At 48.4% G+C, this 22,407-nt stretch overlaps 1 protein-coding gene across 2 annotated transcripts in view; it reads right to left on the reverse strand.

Annotated features, from left to right (window-relative positions):
- The window catches only part of SSH1 (slingshot protein phosphatase 1), a 72,281-nt gene that overhangs the window by 22,985 nt on the left and 26,889 nt on the right, over window positions 1-22,407 (reverse strand). Inside the window, exons 1-8 of one of the 2 annotated variants that reach the window (XM_011975582.1) lie at window positions 22,121-22,263; window positions 18,109-18,212; window positions 12,761-12,825; window positions 11,524-11,645; window positions 6,097-6,165; window positions 4,528-4,593; window positions 2,488-2,682; window positions 1,161-1,254 (exon numbers count right to left, since the gene is read on the reverse strand). In XM_011975582.1, the coding sequence (XP_011830972.1) occupies window positions 1,161-1,254; window positions 2,488-2,682; window positions 4,528-4,593; window positions 6,097-6,165; window positions 11,524-11,645; window positions 12,761-12,825; window positions 18,109-18,212; window positions 22,121-22,263 (858 nt within the window). Of the gene's footprint in view, window positions 1-1,160; window positions 1,255-2,487; window positions 2,683-4,527; window positions 4,594-6,096; window positions 6,166-11,523; window positions 11,646-12,760; window positions 12,826-18,108; window positions 18,213-22,120; window positions 22,264-22,407 lie in introns of those variants that run through there. The other variant, XM_011975581.1, reaches the window with a different exon arrangement.

Below are 22,407 nucleotides of genomic sequence, written 5' to 3' on the forward strand. Positions count from 1 at the left end.
TATAATTAAATGTCAAATACATCAAATAATCTAAAATCAGTTCTATCTTTCTTGGAAAGATATCACAATATGATTTTTAAAAAATGTATTAATTAAAAGACAGGGCTGGATGGAGTGGCTCACGCCTGTAATCCCAGCACTTTGGGAGGCCTTGGTGGGAGGACCGCCTGGAGGCCAGGAGTTCAAGACCAGCCTGGTCAACACAGGAAGACCAAGTCTCTTAAAAAAAAAAAAAGAAAAAAGAAAAAAAGAGATTATATATGAACTTTTAAAATGTCAATTTTAACCTCTTAGATCCACCCAGTTTAATCTCTTACTATAATTCATTGCATGCTTTGAATAAAAAGCAATGGAAAAAAAAGTGATCCAGGAAAAAACATGAAAAGGTAAAAAGGGAGAGAGAAATTATTCTAGAATTTGATACTTGCAGGTCAGCTGTCATCCTGTGGAAAAACAAGTCTGCTGTCTCCTCCATAAAACCCAAGGTAGGCCGGGTGCGGTGGCTCAAGCCTGTAATCCCAGCACTTTGGGAGGCCAAGACGGGCGGATCACGAGGTCAGGAGATCGAGACCATCCTGGCTAACACAGTGACACCCCGTCTCTACTAAAAAGTACAAAAAACTAGCCAGGCGAGGTGGCGGGCGCCTGTACTCCCAGCTACTCGGGAGGCTGAGGCAGGAGAATGGCGTGAACCCGGGAGGCGGAGCTTGCAGTGAGCTGAGATCCGGCCACTGCACTCCAGCCTGGGCGGCAGAGCGAGACTCCGTCTCAAAAAAAAAAAAAAAAAAACCCCAAACCCCAAGGTAATAGGGAGCAGAAGAGATAACAAGGAGGTGTTATTAAAACAGGTTAATGCTTCTCGGTGCAGTCTGCGGATCTCAGGGAATTCTCCCCAAAGGTCATATAGGTGAGGCTCACAAAGGCCAAGAAATTTGCTCAATGTCTCATAGCTGATAAGCAGCAGATCTGGAATCAAACTGGAGTCTGACTCCAAGGCCTGCTGCGATTGTAGAACAAGGCAGGAAAAAAGCCTCCAGGGGCTAACACGGGGACAGGTAAAGACAACCAGGTGTTGGGCCTGCTTTTGCTGCACTTTTGGGAGCAGGACACATGAAGGCTGCGTGACCTCTGACCTGCAATAAAGGGAGGAGTTGTCTTACCTCTTTGGAAGTCACATTTTCTAGATCCTGGCTCATCATGATGCTTCGGAGCTTGGCTTTGATGAGGCGCTCGGTCCTTTCCCCTTCAGTGGGCCTGGAAAAAAAACGACGTTTAGGAGAGCAAGGAGTTGTAGAAGGCTTGAGGTCAGAGGTTACAGGAATGCCAGATGCTCCTGGGTCTAAACAGAACGCGGCTTGGCAAGGAGAGCACACTTCGTGGTGTGCACGTTCTCAGGCAGTAGGGAGAGGTGCACAGAAAACCCACTGCAGCTCTAGAATTCTCACGGGAGTCAACAGAACAGGGAGCAGGTCAAGGGGGGAAGAGGACAGTGTGGAAACTCACTCCTTGCTCAGACGCTCTTAGGGCAAGATGCCGGGACGCCCAGCGCAATATCCCTAGGGCCCTGGGCCCTTGAGTCTCTGCTCAAACACATCGGGCAAGAGGACCTCACTGTCTCGAGGCAGCCCGGTCCAGCTGCAGCAGCTCCCACTATCCCCTTCTTCCTCGGAATCAAAATCTGGGTATTTCCCTGCTCTGGTTTTAACCTTAGCGGGTACACAGACCAGGATAATCCTTCTTCCCCATAAGGAATCTTCAAATATTCAAAGGCAACTATCCTTCCTCCATGATTTCAAGGCCCTCTTCTAATGTGGCTTCCCACCCTTCAGGTCTCTGCCCTCTGAACACGCTGCGGTTTATCCATAGTACTCCCAAAATGCAGTGTCCTGGAGGAACACCACACTGTGGGAGCAGGGTCCTGACCCTGCGGGGAGGGGCGACCAGCATACTCCCTAACTAGACTTCAGGGAGTTATGGCCCCTCCACGTCAGTGCTGTCATAGGTCACAGGACACAGGTCATGTGGTTCACCACGGCTGCTGCAAAGGCAGGCTGCCCTCAGCTGTGGTGTTTTTGGATCCAAGGAAGCAGAGGACACATTCCTTATTTTCCTCAGAGCAGAGCGGGAGGCTCTGGGAATTAAGTCTCTGGTAATCTGAAGAGAAAAGGCCAGACCACAGAGTACTGCAAGGAGTTGGGAACACAAAGGGCCACACATTCCTTTGAGAGTCTGATGGGAGTTATGGACCCCATCCCCAGAAATGCATTCACCAAATTCATCAGTTTTTTTTTTTTTTTTGCACGGGACAGGGGCCTGTGTCATAGACCCCCGCTTTAAACGCTAGTTCTGAGAAAACTGGGGCTCTCACTCAGGGGACTCCAGGGGAGGTGTGGCCCAGTGTAGGTTCAGGATCGGGCACAGCGCAGGTGGGGGAGAGGCAGGTGCCTGTGGGCTCGGGTGCGCTCACACCGGCGGTGCTGCACTTACTTGTCCACAAACAGCGCGGGGGAGTCGGGCCGCGTGGACTCCAGGTCCTGCATGGCGTTCCACTCGTTGATGCAGCTCTGCTCGGAGCTGATGCAGCTCTCATAGTAGGTGGCCCAGATGAGAGCTACGCCCCCAGGGAAGTAGTTGTGCCTCCGGGCCACTTCACAGGCCTTGTGAAGCACCTGCAGGGCAGACCTGGGGAGAGGAGAAGGCTGGGTCAGGCCTGGGAAGGCACAAGAGATGTGGGGTTTTCTCCTCTGACAAAGGGGTTCAAATATGGGAATGGAAGGGCAATGATTGATTGGTTGATTATTTCTTTTTGAGACAGAGTCTCGCTCTGTCACCCAGGCTAGAGTGCAGTGGCGTGTTCTCAGCTCAATGCAATCTCCGCCTCCCAGGTTCAAGCAATTCTCCTGCCTCAGCCTCCGGGGTAGCTGGGACCACAGGCGCCCACCACCATGCCCAGCTAATTTTTGTATTTTTAGGAGAGATGGGGTCTCACAATGTTGGCCAGGCTGGTCTCGAACTCCCAGCCTCAAGTGGTCCGCCCGCCTCGGCCTCCCAAAGCGCTGGGATTACAGGCTTGAGCCATGATGCCCGGCTGAGAAGGGCGGTTTGTAAAGGGCTCACTCTTGGAGTCGCACTTACACGTACGGGCGCTGGGGAATGCACACAGCCTGAAACATTCAGCCCGCCAGGGCACAGAGCTAATCCCTGGGACATATTCACTGATTGAATCTAAGAGTGGCCAGAACACCCCACATCATTTCCAAAGAGGGGCAGAAACAAACAACAAACTGCTTCATAACTTTTCCAATCAGGTGGTTCATGGGCTACTTCACAACCCGTCAATTAACTCCAGAGAATTAAGAACTGCTCCTGAAGCTGTGGTAACCCTGAACAGATGTTCATATGACCCATATTGAACATAAGACCCACAATTAAGCTTAGCAGCTGGAAGAAAAAGTCTTTAATATGCAACAGAGACATCTGCCTGCATTCTAAATAATTACATTTCCACCCATCCCCCCATCAACGTTCTAATAGCTTAGATGCTTACATTTCTTAAGGAAACAAGTTCTAGAAAGTCATTTTAATACAAAAACTAACTGAAAAGGTTTGGGGAGGCAGACTGGGAAACAATATTAAGAATCTATGTTTTATTTAGTCACCCTCTTTTACTACTACTACTTCTTTTTTTTTGAGACAGAGTCTGACTCCGTCGCCCAGGCTGGAGTGCAGGGGCGTGATCTCGGCTCATGGCAACCTCCATGTCCTGGGTTCAAGTAATTCTCCTGCCTCAGCCTCCTGAGTAGCTGGGACTACAGGTGTGCACCATCACACCTGGCCATTTTTTGTATTTTTAGTAGAGACAGGGTTTTGCCATGTTGGCCAGGCTGGTCTCAAAACTCCTGACCTCAGGTGATCCGCCCACTGTGGCCTTCCAAAGTGCTGGGATTACAGTCATAAGCCACCATGCCCAGCCCATTTTGCTTCTTTTTACAAAAATATAGGCTGAGGCCAGGTGCGGTGGCTCAGCCTGGAATCCCAGCACTCTGGGAGGCAGAGGTGGGAGGACTGTTTGAGGCCAGGAGTTTGAGACAAGCCTGGGCAACATAGTGTGACCCCATCTCTTAAAAAAAAAATACAAAAGTTAGCTGGGTATGGTGGTGCATGACTGTAGTCCCAGCTACTTGGGAGGCTGAGGCGGGAAGATAACCTGAGCCTGGGAGGTCAAGGCTGCAGTGAACCATGATCACACCACCACACCCCAGCCTGGGAGACAGACAGAGCAAGACCCTGTCTCAAAAAAAAAACACAAGAAACCCAACGCCCCAAACATTGTGAATATACTTAATGCCACTGAAAATTGTGCCTTTAAATATGGTGAAAATGATAAACTTTATGTTACATATATTTTGTGCCCCCTTCAACATGCACATATATAACGAGCTTCTTGGTAGAAGGGGTTTTTCTACTCATGCTGTCGGCTAAGAAAATATTTCTAGGGAGTTAAAAAATCCCTAAAACCACACTTACCACATGGCCTGGACAGACACAGGCTTAAATATGTGCATCCTTCCTGCTGTGCTCACGCTGAACCCACTGAGAATAAAAAACAGAGAGAAAGGTATCTGTGGTGAGAAATCAGCGCCTTGAGTGAAATCACTCTGGGAGTGGGGAGCTGGCCCACCGTGCACACTGGGAACAAGCACATCTCACGCCGCCTGATGAGGGATTTTATGGACCCCGCTTCGGCAGAGACATGGGCAAGGGCAGAAAGAGACACATTCTCAGGTGAGGAGGGCTTGTTTTGAACCCAGCAATGCGAGTTCCACCAAAACCTGAAAGCCTGGCAAAGGGTGCCAGGTGAAGAACTCCAAGAGCGTCTCTTCTACGTTCCCATATGGTTCCTGCCTCCCTGCCACCTCCTGCCCCATAGGCCCAGCTGTTCCTTTTTGTAATTGCATGGAAACTATATTCATAGGATTGCACGGAAAATAATCAATATATAAAAATATCTATTAATACATTAATATAAATGTGTTAATCTAAAAATACTAATATAAAATATAAAAAATTAATACAGGCCAGGGGTGGTGGCTCACGCCTGTAATCCTAGCACTTTGGGAGGCTGAGGAGGATGGGTCACCTGAGGCCAAGAGTTCAAGACCAGCCTGGCCAACATGGTGAAGCCCCGTCTTTACTAAAACTACAAAAATTAGCCAGGCATGGTGGCAGATGCCTGTAATCCCAGCTACCTGGGAGGCTGAGGCAGAAGAATAGCTTGAACCCAGGAGGTGGAGGTTGCAGTGAGCCGAGATCGCACCACTGCACTCCATCCAGGGTGACAGAGTGAGACTCCATTGAAAAAAAGAGAAAAAAAAACCATACAAATATATTAAAATAAATTTTAAAAAGGAAAAATATCCCCATAACCCTATCGCTTAAACAACAAATCAAATTTTTGTTTTTCTCTTCCCATCCTATGAAGCAACATAACTTTGACCTGCTTAGAATCCCCGTGTCGGGCCACTTTCCTATTCTGTTTCTTCCCACTCGTCACCGTGCCCACGCACCTCCTTGGGAGTGAATGCGTGCGGACGCTGGACAGCCCTCATCCCCTGCCTGTCTGCCCGGGTGGAACTGGTTTATTCCTCCTTTGTGGCTCCCAGGGTGGCACCTGAAACCTTGTTGTGCCTGCCAGTTGTATATCTTTCCTTGTACCCCCAAAGCTGGTGAGTTCCTGCTGCACCACATTCATCCGTGAACTTTCAGGACGAGCCCTGTGGAGGGCATGTGGTGAGAGTTCACTTAACCCACTGAGGTGGTGGATGGATATCGGTTTACCGCTGTCTTGAACTTCACGCTCGCAGCCTATCTCCTGTAATCGCTCCCACTGATACTTCATGAGCTAAACTCCCTGACGGGACGTCCAAAACATACCCTCCTCCCTCGTGGAGCTCACTCGAAGGCAATACGAATTCTCCTGCTGTGACACTCCCGCCACACGTGTCATTCTGTGCTAATGATCATCCAAGGATGCCCGAACCAGCTCGTGTTTCAAAGCCTACATACAGTGAGAGAATCTTTTAAAGACCTCCTTACCCATCTCCATCAAGGTGGATTTTCGTGTCGCTCCACAGTCGGAGAACCATCCCAATGGTGCAGCTTTTACTGCGAGAGGGGAGAGAAGACGTGTGGAGTCAGTGTCTACCCACGTACATGCACAGCCTTTCCAGCTTACCACCTGGTCCAGGACGGGCTGTTGGATGTACGTGTGGGAGTGGCCCTTAGGCTGTCTGCATAGGAACTGTTCACTGATGAATTCTAGAAGACACAGGTCTGGGATGGCCCTGTGGACACAACTCCGTAAGTGCTCAGCCGAGGCTCTTGGGTGCAGTGTGCGCTGACCGCATGCCCACTCTGCAGCAGGGAGGCAGCCGCCCAGGGCTGGTGTTCTGCTGGCGGAGGCCACATGTGTACTCGGGGGTACATAGGCAAGCACCAGTGGCCAAGCCCGGCCCAGCCTGTCCTGGGTGGCAAGGAGGGGAGTGTGCTCACACCGTTCCCAGAGTTCACTTTCGAACCTGTGCACCTGCGCCTTTAGTGTGGTTGCTGTTTTACAACCTCGCTTAATCTGGTTTTGTTTTGCCCATCCTACCAGTGAAATGAGACCAAATGACTGCAGAGACTGGCGCCACTGAAAAACAGGGAAAGAAAGGGCTTATCGGAGAGTCCTCAGATTATGATGAAAACTCTTCAGGCATTTAAAAGTTGGCTTGTGAGAAGCCGCTGTAACTGTGCCAAGGGCCAGCTCCGCGGACCTCAGGAATCTCATGCTTCCATCTCTGCTGCTGCCAACACCACGGTCATGTTTTTGTGTGCCCGTGTGGGTGGGGCCTCTGCGGATCACAGACCCAGCTCCCCTCCGGGTAGCACCCTGCCCCATGCAGGACTCTTCTCAACCCCATGCTTCTATATCTGTGGGGAAGGTTGTTCCAAGCCTTTCTGGCCAATGACACTCAGGCTTTTTTGGGTTGGGCAAATTCTGAGGTCCCTCCCTGCCATCCTACCCACTCCGGAGGGACTAACTGTATTTCTCTCACAGTATTGCAAAATATAATTTATGTTGGGCCTCACAGAGCTCTAGGGACCACATGGCTGTGTCAGCGCCAGGAGGAGGCAAGGAAGGGGTCCCTGTGGAGCCCAAGTCCGATAGGCAGAAGCCAGGTCAGATGGTGCCCTGGGAACATGCAGTCTAGAAGACCCAACCTGAGCACTGATGACCCTTGCCAGGGACTGATAAGAAGGTGGGTACAGCACAGAGAGCTGCAGAGAGAACAGGACACGGGGCGCCAAGGCCAGGCCTAGGCCAGGGGTGGGGCCTCCCAGGACAGGCGGAGGACAAGTGGGCAGGGATGAGACTGCCCATAGGAAATAAGGAGCACATGAAACCATGTGGAAACTAAACCCCTAGACCGGCCTCCCTTGGACACGGATGCGCAAGAGGGTCAGCCCACAGGGGACTTCTGCTCACAACCTTCAACTCGAGCCAGGAGCAAGGAACAGGGATCAGGCAGGGCTGCAACAACTGCCTTTATCTCCTATCGTCCCCTAGCTATTCCTTTTGTGAGTTTCCAGCAGTCCTACAATGATTAACAATAAGATTTTCACAAGGAAGGTGGGCCCATGGGAAGCATATTTTTCTTTCTTTCTTTTTTTGAGCCAGCGTCTTGCTCCATTGCCCAGGCTGGAGTACAGTGGTGTAATCACAGCTCACCGCAGCCTCCACCTCCCGGACCCAATCAATCCTCCTACCTCAGCCTCCTAACTAGGACCACAGGCATATGCCACCATGCCCAGCTTTCTTTAAAAAAACTTTTTGTAGAGATAAGGTCCCAGTATATTACCCAGGCTGGTTTCAAACTCCTGGGCTCAAGCAGTCCTCTTGTCTCCACCTGGGGAGCATACATGGGAAGCAGGAAAGGGATACGTAGCTAAGGAAACGGAATCTTTAGAGGAAGAGTGACCCCAAAGGATAAAGTGGGTGGGAGCAATTGCAGAAGAAGAAAGCAGGCTCCAAGTTCCTAGGGCCTGTACAGCAGGAACAGAGAAGCCAGATGGGTCTGGCGGTCCAGGCAGGAAACCAATCTGTTCCGAGACTCCATCGTGGAGTCCTTCACTGATGGCAAAACACTGATGCGTGGACGGTGGTGTACGCTCATGGCACTCAAAACGTTTCCAATCCGAATTGAAAACATAATCCTGCTCGGGTGTGGTGGCTCATACCTATAATCCTGGCACTTTGGGAGGTGGAGACAAGAGGACTGCTTGAGCCCAGGAGTTTGAGACCAGCCCGTGCAATAGTGATTTTTTAAAAAAATTATATATATTGGCCAGGCGCAGTGGCTCACGCCTGTAATCCCAGCACTTTGGGAGGCCGAGGCGGGCAGATCACAAGGTCAGGAGATCAGGACCATCCTGGCTAACACGGTGAAACCCCGTCTCTACTAAAACTACAAAAAATTAGCCGGGCATGGTGGCAGGCGCCTGTAGTCCCAGCTACTCAGGAGGCTGAGGCAGGAGAATGGCGTGAACCCGGGAGGCGGAGCTTGCAGTGAGCCCAGATCGCACCACTGCACTCCAGCCTGGGTGATGGAGTGAGACCCTGTCTTAAAAACAAAAACATAAACAAAAAGCTGAGTGAGAGTGTGCGAGCCTGTGCAGCAGCCGTCACTCCAATGCTGCCTTTTGGACAGCACTTGGACTCTTATGAAGATCCCCTTTGGGGGCAATGCTCGTCTCTTTCCTTTTTCTTTCTTTTTTTTTTTTTTTTTTTTTTTTTTGGCAGGGGGAATCAAAAAACAAAATCCCAAGGAAGGAATTTAGAAAAAACAAGTATATTGCTCCCTCAGCAGGTCAAATGCTTCTGGTGGGGACCTGGACTTTGTTTTCAAGCCAGGAAGGAAGACAACAGCCTGGTGCCCAGGCAATGTGGGAGCTGCAGGAGAAGGCCCAGTTCCCAGCCCCCGGGATTCCCCGGGCACGGAAGACAGCTGCATCAGGCCCAGCGACAGGAAGGACTGCTTAGTTCTGGTTCCTGCCAGGCCCCTGCTCACCTTGGGTGGCCTCTCGACCGCCCTCTCCAACCTCAGAGACCTGCCCTGGCCTTGGGGTCGGTGCCCACACGTGGGCTCTGGCTCCTGCTCAGAGGGTGCAGAGACTCGAACCTGAGGGAGGAGCATGCAGTGGAGGCGAGAGAACCACAGGGAGAGGGACCACAGGAGAGGGAACCACAGGGAGAGGGAAGTCGGGTGCCGAGGGGAGGCAAAGGGAGGAGAGGGTGGGAGGGAAGAGCACCGTGGGGGCGGTGCGGATGAGCACATGGGCCTGTCTCCTCCAGCCAGGCAGCAGTGGAGTGCACGTGTGTGCATCTAAGGCATGCCCATGACTGCTGGCCTGTGAGCTCTGTGAGACTGCAGGTGTGTCTGCCATGCTCCCTGATGTGGCCCCAGCACCTGGTGGGGCACCCGGCACAGGGAAAGAGCTAACAAATCCATACACGATAAACCTAGAAGTGAATGAATGAGCAAGGTGGTGTACAGGAAGAGAGCTGCAGCCCGCTGGGAAAGAATGCGTGGGATCTATTCATTCAGCAGGTCGACAGGAAAAGCCCTGCCTCCAAGTCCCAGGCCGGCCACTTACTGGGATGGCCCTGGGGTAATCACTGCAGCCTCGTGAGCTTCTGTCATGTGTAAAACCTGAGGTAGGACTACCCACCCCAGGGGGATGAAGGGGCTAAATGAGACGTCCACGGAGGCATTTTGTAGGTGTGCCGTACTCTACAGTCAGGAGGACTGGGCTTCCACACCGCTCCCATGGTTCAGATCAAGACGATGGGCACAGGCCACAAGAGGCCGATTTCCGTTCAGGATCAGAAAGCATTATTGGAACAGGCCACACTTGTGAGGAAAGTCCCTGCCTCAGAAAGATTCCGAAAAGCTGGAGAGTCATTGGAAGAACAATTACAACTGCAAGACGGTCAAACACTAAACACCACTATGCCTCACAACCATACAGATAATGGCCAAACAGATGGGGCTCTGGGCATTTCTGAGAGCATCTGCCTGGTGGCACCCCGTCCTAATGGACCACGCCCTCCAGTCTCCAAGTGGCTCTTTAGAGCTCATATCCTAACACCTCGTATGCTACAGGTTCTTCTAGCCCCAGGTTCCCAACCAGGTCAAGGCCACAGATGCCAGCCCCAACTCCATCTCCTACATGTGTCACAGGAAACTTTCTCATAGTGCTATTTATTATGTACTGCAGGGGTGGGGGGCATGTCATAAAAGAAATGTCCTCCCTTTTTTACTCATTTCCTTCTAAAAAGCATCCAAGTCTCAGTTGCTAGCATGTGACTTACAGAAGCTCTCACGGGAACAAGACAAGACCGTACTGTTACCATGACACTCACAGCCTCCCTGACGGGTTTCTGCTGTTCATTCTGCCTGAAATGCTCTTCAAATGCACCTCACGGCTCTGCCTCCACCCTAGAGCTCGCCTGACTGCCCACTTGCCCGTTAAGATTCAGCTTAGGCTTCACTCCTGCCAGAAAGGTCCTGCCAGGTGCTCTCAGTAGCCGCCTCCTCCTGTGGTCTCACAAAACCCCAGCACCTCTCAGTCACTCTCTCCCTCCTACCTGGTTGTGACTGTCTTCCAAGCTCACTTAGAAGCCCTCTGAGGCCAAGAACTGTGCTGTTACTTCTTTGTTTACCTGGGTCTAGTCCATTGCTTCATACACAGGAGAATGCAAATAAATCACACGCTTAACGAATGTGTCGACGAATGAATGATGAATAAAGGGAGTCTAATCTAGTTTGAACAAATCCAGGTTTTGCAATGATCTCACAGGCATTCATTTATCTGAGATGTCAGGGGAGTGATCCCACTCTCATTTCACACACATCATGGGGTCAATGCTCTAACTTACTTGGTCTCCAGTTAGTGGGAAATTACAAGCTACTCTTCAAGCCTCTGACTAGGATGTGCCATGAAGATGGAGTTCCCACTCCACTTGGGAACCTGTGGAGTATCACTATGGGGTAAGGTGTCTGAGAGGAGACCCACCAATCTCCATACTTCTCCATGGGCCCCTCTGCCTGGGAGGGTCTCCTGCTTCCCTTGGCGGACTCTGGCTTGGCCTTCTGGGTTTGGCATTGTTGTCACCTCCTTTAGGAAGCATTCCTGGCTAAGGTGCCCCACTCTATAGCAGCTGGCGTGAAACCTCTCTAAGTACAGCATAACTTTCTGTCCTCTCAATCGACTCTGAGCTCCGAGAGCACAGCCTGGAGCTGGCACGGTGCCTGGCACACAGAGCTGAAATGGCACACCCTAGTGTTCCCAGTGTCAACTCCCCAGGCTCTCCATCAGGACGCAGCCCTCTCCCACATGGATATGGGACCATGGAAACCTTTTTCTAGCAGCAACTCTTGCCTCCCACACAGAAGGGAACACATAGCTCATCAGACTCACCTTTCCTTACTGGAAAAGTCCACTCCCAGCAAGATATTCTCCTCGGTGTCCTGGCGCCCGCTGCTGTACACCACTACCATGTACCGGACCCGGTCCGCCCAGGCGCTCTCCAGGCGCACAGCCTGGAACAGGGCAGACATGCTCTCACTGGCCTGCCTTTGGAGGTGGTGCCTCCCTCCCATCTCCAACGCAAGATCAACACTTTCAGTGTTCTACCTTTCCCTCCGGGAGTTAAAAATGAAGAGAAAATCCTTGGCTGGGCCCGGTGGCTCAGGCCTGTAATCCTAGCACTTTGGGAGGCAAAGGTAGGCAGATCACTTGAGGTCAGGAGTTCGAGACCAGACTGGCCAACATGGCAAAACCCCATCTCTACTAAAAATACAAAAATTAGCTAGGCGTGATGGTGTGCGCCTGTAATCCCTGCTACTCAGGAGACTGAGGCACGAGAATCTCTTGAACCTGGGAGGTGGAGGTTGCAATGAGCTAAGATCACACCACCACACTCCAGCCAGGGCGACAGAGTGAGATTCCATCTCAAACACCACCAAAAACAACAACAACAACAACAACAACAAAAACACACACAGAGGAAGTTCTTGACAGCAGGAACCAGGCCTCGCTTCTCTCTGTAGCACTGGGGACACTGCCTGGCTCAGAGGAGACACCCAAAATGCAAGAAATCAGTGAACACATGAAATCCAAAGAAAGTTCTTATTTAGCTTATTTAACTGCCGTAGAGACCTGTTTCATCCCTCCTGTGGCTCCTCTGGGGTACTGAGGAGTCAACCTGGCTTTGGCTTTAGTGAACAATTTGAGGAGAATTTGTTGTAATGTAAAAGCTTTTCCCCCTATCATTCATGAATGGTTCCCCACCAAGTTTCACAATTAAAAATTAAAACGTGCTGGCTAGGCACGGTGGTTTACACCTATAACCCCAGGACTTTGGGAGGCGGAGACAGGAGAATCGTTTGAGGCCAGGAGTTCAAGACCAGCCTGGCAAAACAGCAAGACCCCACATCCACAAAATTTTCTAAAAAATTAGTGGTATACACTTGTAGTCCCAGCTACTCAGGAGGCGGAGGTGGGAGGATTGCTTGAACCCAGGAGTTTGAGGCTGTAGTGAGCTAGGATCATGCCACTGCACTCCAGCCTGGGCAACAGAGCAAGACCCTCATCTCACAAAAACTAAAAAAAAAAAAAAATTTTTTTTAAATTTGACATTCTCACCGCTTCTTACCAGCTTGATTCTGTCTTCACAACGCAGAAGGTTGATCATCACCTGAAGATGCTGAGGCAGGTCACCTGGTGGAGCAATAAAGAAAGGTGTAAAAGGTCTCCTACCTACTTTCTAGGAAACAAACCTCTGAAAGGCTGGTTTTGAGGGCCTGGAAAAAGATTGAGAAGTTAAAATTTGTCTACCTACACCACAGGAGAATCACCACAAAAACTTCAAGTCTCCATTTCTCTTACACCACTCTGAATACTGTGTGATGCGGATGGGTGACATGGAGCTTACTGTCATGTTGTTAAAAGTTGCTCTTATTTCCTGAAATACATACAATATAGGTTTCCAAATACAAAATGTGGAAAATACAGGCAAGCCTAGAGAAAACTGCTATTTCATCCAAGGCAATGTTACTCGGCAGGTTGGGGTGCCTAGAAACGACAGCTGTGGCTGGAAGTAAGGCATTTGCTAGGAGTTCATCATTAGAGAAAAAGGACAGAGCGTCATGTTTCCTCTTCAAACAACTTCTTCTTCCTTTTTTTAATTTTTTTTTTGAGACAGAGTCTTACACTGTCGCCCAGGCTGGAGTGCCGTGGTGCAATCTTGGCTCATTGCAACCTCCGCCTCCTGGATTCAAGCAATTCTTCTGCCTCAGCCTCCCAAGTAGCTGGGATTACAGGCGCCCATCACCATACCCAGCTAATTTTTGTATTTATAGTAGAGACAGGGTTTCACCATGTCGGCCAGGCTGCTCTTGAACTCCTGACCTCAAGTGATCTGCACGCCTCAGCCTCCCAAAGTGCTGGGATTACAGGCATGAGCTACCCCACCCCGGGCCCCACTTCAAATTTCTGCATTTTCCACTGGAGGCAGACATTATTTCCATAACCAGGAGGGGAAATATTTAAGTGACTCTACAGACAGCAGCTGTATGCTGGTTGCCCGGAGAAATAATTTGAATAGACAACCACCTGTCATTTTCTCTTTTCTTGCTAAAAATTATGTACTCTTTTTTCTTCACTATGTAAATCAAGCAGTAATCCAGGGGCGGCTTCTGAACTTCTCTGAGCTGCCCCAGGGTTCAGGAGGTGTCCCTGGAGTGCAGTGAGGAAAGTCTTACTGGCCATGAGTCTCGCGCGAAGCAGGAGACCCTGTCAGAAGAAGCGCACACTTTCACGGAGGGGAAAATTGTAAGGGAGGTGCATAATTAATTAAAGTAGCAGATGTGACTCCAACGTTGCTTTTTTCTCTAGCTTATACATTTTTCTTTATATCTGAAAGGATTTCTTTCTGAAGAAAGGTTCATCTGTAAAGATGCTAATATCAGCCTGGTGTGGTGGCTCACACCTGTAATCCCAGTGCTTTGGGAGGCCAAGGCTGGACTTGAGGCCAGGCACTCAAGACCAGCCTGGGTAACATGGTAAGACCCCATCTTTACAGAAAAGTAAAAAATTAGCTGGGCTTTCTGGTTCGTTCACATCTGTAGTTAGTCCCACCTACCTGGGAGGCCAAGGCAGGAGGATCGCTGGAGCACAGGAGTGTGAGACCACCCTGGGCAACATGATGAGACCCTGTCTCTACAAACGAAAAAAAAAAAATTACCCTATACCTCACAATTGTAACCTGAAAAGGATCAATGATGCTTACACACTCAAATGCTCCATAAGAAAACACTGTGTGTGTTCCTTTTGCAAAAGCATCTTTTTCATTTTAAGGGAGAATGACAGATGATGTCCAAATTGCACTTCCTGCCTCAGAGAGGAATTGCGTCATTAGAAATTTGTGCCTCTAGTCAGGAGGGTAGATCTCATGTTAAGCATTCTTTTTCTTTTTTTTTTTTTCAATAGAGATACGGTTTCGCCATGTTGCCCAGGCTGGTCTCGAACTCCTGGGCTCAAATGATCCTCCCACTTCAGCCTCCCAAAGTGCTGGGATTATAGGCATGAGCCACCAAACTCAGCCCAATTAAGCATTCTTTCCACAATAAATAAAATGTAAAAAAGAAAAGAACCATGCCCCTCTTATCTGTCCTCTCCAGTTACACAATTCCACAGTGTGTAACACCCTATGTTGGCCCTGCTTCCTATGATGAGTGATTTGGAGATAAGGGTTCATATTAAAAAAAGCCATAGAGCTCCCCAACCCCTTCCTCCACCCATCATGTCACCAACGCAACACAGCGACCATGAGGGGTTCTTCACCTGCCTGCCCGCCCCCACATCTACCCCAGTCACAGAACTGCACTGGGGAAAGCAAAAACAAACCCCTGTCTGATAAATGCCTAAATGAAAGGGACATTTTCCACACAGATAAACTTCTTTCAGTGGGATTGTTTGCTGAGATATGGAATTGCTGACAGACAGAAATCCAAACCCCAGTCTGACATCCACACACAAAAAAATCAGAGAACACAAGCCCTAAAAAGTGTCTCAAATTGACCAGACTAGCTGAAACAAACTGAACTACTTTTCCACGGACAGAATTAACCCTCAATTGTACTCAGCTCTGCACGGTGGTTACTGGGGGGACTCTTGTACATTCATGAGACTTGATGGTAATGGTAATTCTAGGGAAAAAAAGGAACTAATGTAAGTCTAGTCTGTGCCTGTTCCAAGGTCACTTACAGACCAACTGTGGACAGCTGGTGGCCCCTCTGCCTTCTGACCTCATCGCCCACTCCAGACCTCAGGGCATAAGAGTCAGCCAGCCGGTGGCTTGCATCCTACCCTTCTAGTCTTCGGATTATAGGAAGGAGGTATATGACACTCAGTGAGCAGAGCTTGAGCATTTGCTTTGTTGTATGTGTTACAGTTAAAACATGAACAATAGCTACATTTCTAAGAGGGCAGAATAATTAGCAAATTCAAGAATGAAGAATCTGGCTGAGTATGGAGCCTCAAACCTATAATCCCAATGCTTTGAGAGGCTGAGGTAGGGGGATGGCTTGAGGCAAGGAGTTGGAGACCAGCCTGAGCAACATAGTGAGACCTCATCCACACACACACACACACACACACACACACACACACACAGAGACACAAAACTAGCTGGGTGTGGTGACGCGCATCTATGGTCCCAGCTACTCAGGAAGCTGAGGCTGGAAGATCACTTGAGCCCAGGAGGTCGAGGCTGCAGTGAGCTATGGTCAGGCCACTACACACCAGCCTGGGCAAGGTAATGAGATCCGTCTCTAAAGAAACTTTTCATATAATTAAATAAAAAAAAAAGAATGAAGGGTCTGCTTATAGCTGTATCGTACTAGGAGTCATCGTAATAACAATGATAGTTACCCATATATATACAGCACCTACTAAAGGCAGGTATGTTACATGCATAACTCTAAATTTCCATATTGTCTGAGGTACCAGTATTTGATGCCCATTGTAAAGACTAGGAAACTGAGGCTTAGAAGTCGACCTATGACAGCTTAGTAAGTTGGAGAACTAGGATTGGAACACAGGTCTGCCTGGTTTCAAAACAAATACTAATCCCACAAACCACACTGCCTATTATACAGGACAGTTATTTTCTTTGCTTAAAACAGACCTAAATATTATCAACATCAGTATGTGAAAATACTGACTGAGCCTTGGTGTTTGCTATAAATTGTATGGTGCAGAATTCTAACCTGAGCACTCAGATCTAAAATGAAGCTGAATGACTTGAGGTTAAACGAACACAACGATCACAGGTAACAAGAAAACTGGCCACAGTGATGGGTTGGTTTCACCTGCTGCTGCTCTGAAAGGTAAAGGCCTTCTCAGCTCACAGACATGCAATCATGCACTGCCTCCCCAAGAAATGCCGATATGCTGGCCATCTACGACAAAGATTCACCTGCATGCAAGCGTTTTTTTCTTTCTTTCTTTTTGAGATAGGGTCTTTTTTTTTTTTGTCACCCAGGCTGGAGTGCAGTGGCGCAATCACGGCTCACTGAGCAATACAGTGAGCAACACAGTGAGACCTCATCTACACACACACCCACAAAAAACTAGCTGGGTGTGGTGACGCGTCAGCCTCGACCTCCTGGGCTCAAGCAATCCTCCCACCTCAGCTCCCCACTTTGCTGGGATTATAGGCACGCGCCACCATGCCCAGCTAATTTTTGTATTTTTTGCAGAGATAGGGTTTCACTGTGTTGTTCAGGCTGGTCTGAACTCCTTGGCTCAAGTGAGATCTGCTCACCTTGGCCTCCTAAAGTGCTGGAATTACAGGCGAGAGCCACTGTGCCTGGCCATAAGTGTTTTTTGTTGTTATTGTTTTTAAGAAACAGAGTCTCTCTCTGTTACCCAGGCTGGAGGGCAGTGGCGTGATCCTAGCTCATTGCAGCCTCAAACTCCTGGGCTCAAGTGATCCTCCCACCTCAGCCTCCCAAAGCACTGGGATTACAGGTGTGAGACACCATGCAGGGCCATGCAAGTGTTTCTTTTTTTTTTTTTTTTTTTTGAGACGGAGTCTCGCTCTGTCACCCAGGCTGGAGCGCAGTGGCACAATCTCGGCTCACTGCAAGGTCCACCTCCCAGGTCCACCCCATTCTGCTGCCTCAGCCTCCTGAGTAGCTGGGACTACAGGCGCCCGCCACCACACCCGGCTAATTTTTTTGTATTTTTATTAGAGACAGGGTTTCACCGTGTTAGCCAGGATGGTCTTGATCTCCTGACCTCGTGATCCGCCTGCCTCGGCCTCCCAAAGTGCTGGGATTACAGGCATCAGCCACCGTGCCCGGCCTGCATTTCTTGAATTCCTCTTTTTAACTGCCTTCAGTTCTGAGTCAAGTCTCCTAAGAAAACCAGTCTTATTACTTAGTAAGCATTTCTTATTTAAACTCAGTTTGATCCTCACTCTATTACTTCTGTCCACTTCCTAAAAACAATTACAGAATCAAGACTTCCTACTATAGTGTCTATCTCAGAGTTGGAGCCAAAGGCCCTTCAAGAAATTCTCCAAATGAGTGTTTTTCAAATGCTTGGAGAAATCCATCCCAAGATTAGGTATACAGCACTACAGATGGTTATTTTCAAGTGGACGACATCTGGTTATAATTCATTTTGGTGCATTTGTTAAAAAGTCACTTACAGCCTGCAGTTAACTGATAAACTACAGAGAGGAAATCTTTGCATCCCAGCAGGATGCAGATGACCTTACTCCTGACGCAGACAGACATGACATAAAAGGTTGGAAAATGTGCGTGGCGTGCTCAAGAAAGAGCATCTGAGCCTCTGCCTGCACTGGTCATTGCAAACCTGTGTTCTCCACTATTTCTAAGGCCTGCAAACTCAGCAATATCACCAACAATGGAAGTTTCCTCTGCTGTCCAGAAAAGCAGCTCCAATGTAAGAGTATCAACTTAGAGCCCTCACCTGCATGCTTGTGGGGGTGCTGAAGACTCCGCTGGCCTTGAGGGCTGCTTCCCTGTTGTAAGAAGAGGGCTGCGCCTTTCACCATGAAAAAGCTCTCGCTTAAGCTGGGAAGGATAAGACCAAAGCACAGTTAGACTGGAATTCAGACAGGAAAATGGACAAAGAATTACTGCAGGGGAAAAAGCTTTAGCATGGACAAATGGCATGTAAAATGCAAATAGGATGAAACTGCTTTTATAATAATTCCACGTAGTACTCTTCTCAAACCTTGCTTTTGCTAAAAGCTTAGTGCTGGAGAATTTTCGTGACAAAACAATGCTTCTGTGACACCACTCAAAGTTCTCCGTAGGCTCCAGGGCCCCTTTCTGCACAAACCGGACAGGGATCTCACTGTAATATAACATTTTCTTCTTTCTTTTTTCTTCTTCTTTTTTTTTTTTTGAGACACAGTTCCACTCTGTCATCCAGGCTGGAGTGCACTGGTGTGATCTCAACTCACTGCAACCTCTGCCTCCTGGGTTCAAGCGATTCTCATGTCTCAGCCTCCCCAGCAGCTGAGATTACAGGTATGTGCCACCATGCCCAGTCAATTCTTGTATTATCAGTAGAGACGTGGTTTCACCATGTTGGCCAGGCTGGTCTCAAACTCCTGACCTCAAGCGATCTGCCTGCTTCGGCCTCCCGGAGTGCTGGGATTACAGGCGTGACCACGCCCGGCCGTAACATTTTCTAATAGAGAACAACTCCCTGATTAGGAGAGGGAGGTCTACTTTGTGAATTCTCATGCTCTTGCTGTTGATCTCTGCTTCTAACTCTCTGGCTTTTAACAACTCCATTGTTTCTTGGTGACTTCCCTTTATGAAATACAAGATGAAATTACACTTTCACTAGCTGTTTGCATTTTAAGAAAAGTAGGGACAGGTGGGGTGGCTCAAGCCTGTAATCCCAGCACTTTGGGAGGCCGAGGCAGGTGGATCACTCGAGGTCAGGTGTTCGAGACCAGTCTGGTCAACATGGTAAAACCCAGTCTCTACTAAAAATGCAAAAATGAGCCAGGCGTGGTGGCGCATGCCTGTAATCCCAGCTACTCAGAAGGCTGAGGCACAAGAATTGCTTGCTTGAGTCCCAGGGGTGGAGGTTGTTGTGAGCCAAGATCGCACCACTGCACTCCAGCCTGGGCGACAGAGTGAGACTACGTTTAAAAAAAAAAAAGAAAGAAAGAAAGAAAGAAAAGAAAAGAAAAGAAAAGAAAAGGAGGGTGGCTACTGACTTGTGATTTAACTTAGTCAAGGTTGCCCTGTCCACTATGCTTGTGGAAAACCTCAAGTTGGCCCAATGAATTTCTCAGCAGAATGAATCTTTGGTCTTTGTTATTTTAGCTAGCAATAACACATATCTAACCTATAACTTTAAAAATTACAATTAAAAAATTTTTATTTGGGAGGCTGAGGTGGGAGGATCATTCGAGCCCAGGAGTTCAACACCAGCCTGGGCAACGTTGTGAGACCCTGTCGTACATCAAAAGTTTTTATTTTTAATTTCACTTTGATGACTTGGCTGCCAAGTCTGGCTTTTGCAAAAAATAAGACATAAAAAAAGAATGCCTCAGCTATGAATTACTATCAATTGTTCAAAAATACCATCAACTCTCAAAATTATGCATAAAATACACCAAAATTATTAACATCGTCTTTGCAGGAGGTGGGGGAGGAGGAGGAATAGATTATCTTCTATTTACTATTTTCCAAATGCTCTATATTAAACATATTAACCTTTAAAAACATCTATTTTTGTTTGATTCTCAAAATAATATAAAACACATACTATATAATTTAAAAAGAACATTCTAATCTTAATTTTGTAAAAGGAGGTCACAGTTCAAATTGTAGGCGACTATAAAAATTTCTCTCTTGAGCAACCAATGAACATATACATGATTTGAAGGAAAAATCCCTACGAAAAAGCAGTCTTCTAATTAAAGAGAACCTTGAAATTAAGTAAATCAATTCCTGACAGAAAGACGAAGGTGTTTTCTGTAATATAAGAAAGCAAGATCACCTTTGCCCCAGATATCTAATGTTGGTAGTTAAACGTTCGAATTCTGGAATAAAAACTCAGCAAAGTCTGGAGTATGACTCCGGGTGCCAAGAAAATGCCACATGAACTAGCATTTCCAATCAGCAGCTCCCGAAATCAGGAAAACTGTTATGTCCTATGATATGAAGTCCACAATAAAATCTGTTAGTTTTTCTGGCTAAATGCTCACGCTAAAAATAGTGACTGCTCAAATATTAAATAAGAAGACTTAGTTCTTTCTGCCTTCTTGTTCGGTCCCTTGAATTCCAGGCAATTGGCTTTCGGTATCTTGTGACACCAACACTTGACATCTGACAGCATTTCGTCCGCTACTGCAGATGCACTGCCGAGTCATCCTTTCCACCCTCTCACAGTCGTATATTTGTGCTGCAAGGTTCAAGTGTTGACGAGCCCAGGATTATAAATAATGAAAGAAACGAGAAGTAGCCTTTCTTTGCTGTCTTACCCTCACTCATAGGAAGCAAAAACCTCTTTAGCATCCATCTGGCCGATCTCATTTCACAGGTTGCAGAATCACCTAACCCTTTCCACCCACAAAGCTTGTCACTCTCTCCTTCCTTAGAATCTCATAGCTCAGTATGTTTTCAGAACTGTTCTTAGACACAGATCACTTACTATTTATTCTCATCAAAATCTGAAAGAGCTATGCAAGAGGTTCCAAACTCATGAAACCTAAAACAACCAGCAGTTTATCGAAGCAGCTGGGAAAATCTTTTTGAGACAACATCAACTGCTTTTGTTCATCAGATTAAAAAAAAAAAAAATTCATACTGACCAGAAACCCAAGCACGCTGGAAACAGCCAACCATTAACGATGGCCTTTGCCTTGGAAACCACGGGCAAAAGTTCCCCTTGGTTTCCCTTACATTTCCTTCGGAAAAAAAAGGAACAATGCAACAGACTAGGCTGGTTTCACTCTGTGATCACTTACAAGGCCAGCTGTTCCTCCTCCGTGTTCCTACACTGATAAGCATCAGGGCCTCCTGCTCTACGCATGAAGTCGGGACAGCACTGACCGGGGCCCTGGAACACTCTGCCTCTGTTCCCCCACGACAATCAAGTAACGGGCGTTTACTGTAAAAAGCAAGACTGGAAGCTGCAGGGAAGTCCAAGCAGCAGCGCATTATCCTGAGGCTGTGAGATCACCCTGTGTCCTGCAAATACAGTAAGGGGATCCAGCCAGAGGAAACCGGGCGACATGACTCTTGGGGCAGGGGGTGGGGTGGGAGGCCGCAGAGCGTGGTCAGTCACAGGATTTAGGAAAACAAGATGCAGAAAGTCTCTGTGACCCAGCTTCCCGGCTTCTCTTCTGAGCTCACTCTGGGCCCAGAGCCTCACGCACCCTCTGCGTGGCTGATCTGAATACTGTATCTGACGGCCACAGCTTCTGACGCCGAGAGGCACAGGCTCCCGATTCATCAGACTCTCAAAGTGCCCCACTGGGGAAGTCCATGAAGAAATCCACATTGGTGATGGCACGCTCAACTTTACCAGGTGCCCGGGGCCAGGAAGCCCAAACCCACAAGCCATCCATCCCAGCCACGCAGAAATCACCCTTCTCACAAAAGATCTGAGTGTCCTAAAAGGAGTGACCAAAGTTACAAAAGGTCAGACGCAGACCGACAAAACGGAAACGTCCTCCTCCACCACTGTATGAGGGATATCAAAAAGCCACTGCCCTCTCTACCCGCCAACCAGAACGCTTTTATCTCCACCACACAGATCTGTTCTCGGACACTGATTACTGCCATTCGGGAAGCTTCATAAGATTAAAGTTTCTCCAAAGCATTGAAGACAGACAAAAACCTCAATCAATGCTCCTCAAAAAACCCCAGGCCCCCAGAATATAAACAGCCAGTGTCATCTAGAAACTAAGCCATGGCAGGAAAACAGAAATCAGGGTGGTCATACGTACTAATTTGAGCTGGAAACCTCTGGACAGCAGAAGTAGTGGGTTGGCTGAAGGAAGATGCAGAAGTCAGTAAAATAAAAGAGGTTTGTGGCTGCAGTGCTCACATCTCTAACGCCCCCTACAACTGCCCTCGGAGCTCCGGCCATCTGCTCGCTACGGAGATCACGAAAAGCAGGGAGGCTGCCGAGTGCTTCCACAAGGGCTGGGGAGCCGACTCCTCCTCGGAGTCCTAGCGAAGAGCAAATGGCCCTTGTGGAACTCTGGTCTTCCTCTGATATTCTGGCTGAAAA

This window comes from Mandrillus leucophaeus, unplaced genomic scaffold (assembly GCF_000951045.1).
Source record: "Mandrillus leucophaeus isolate KB7577 unplaced genomic scaffold, Mleu.le_1.0 Scaffold157, whole genome shotgun sequence".
Taxonomy (NCBI): domain Eukaryota; kingdom Metazoa; phylum Chordata; class Mammalia; order Primates; family Cercopithecidae; genus Mandrillus; species Mandrillus leucophaeus.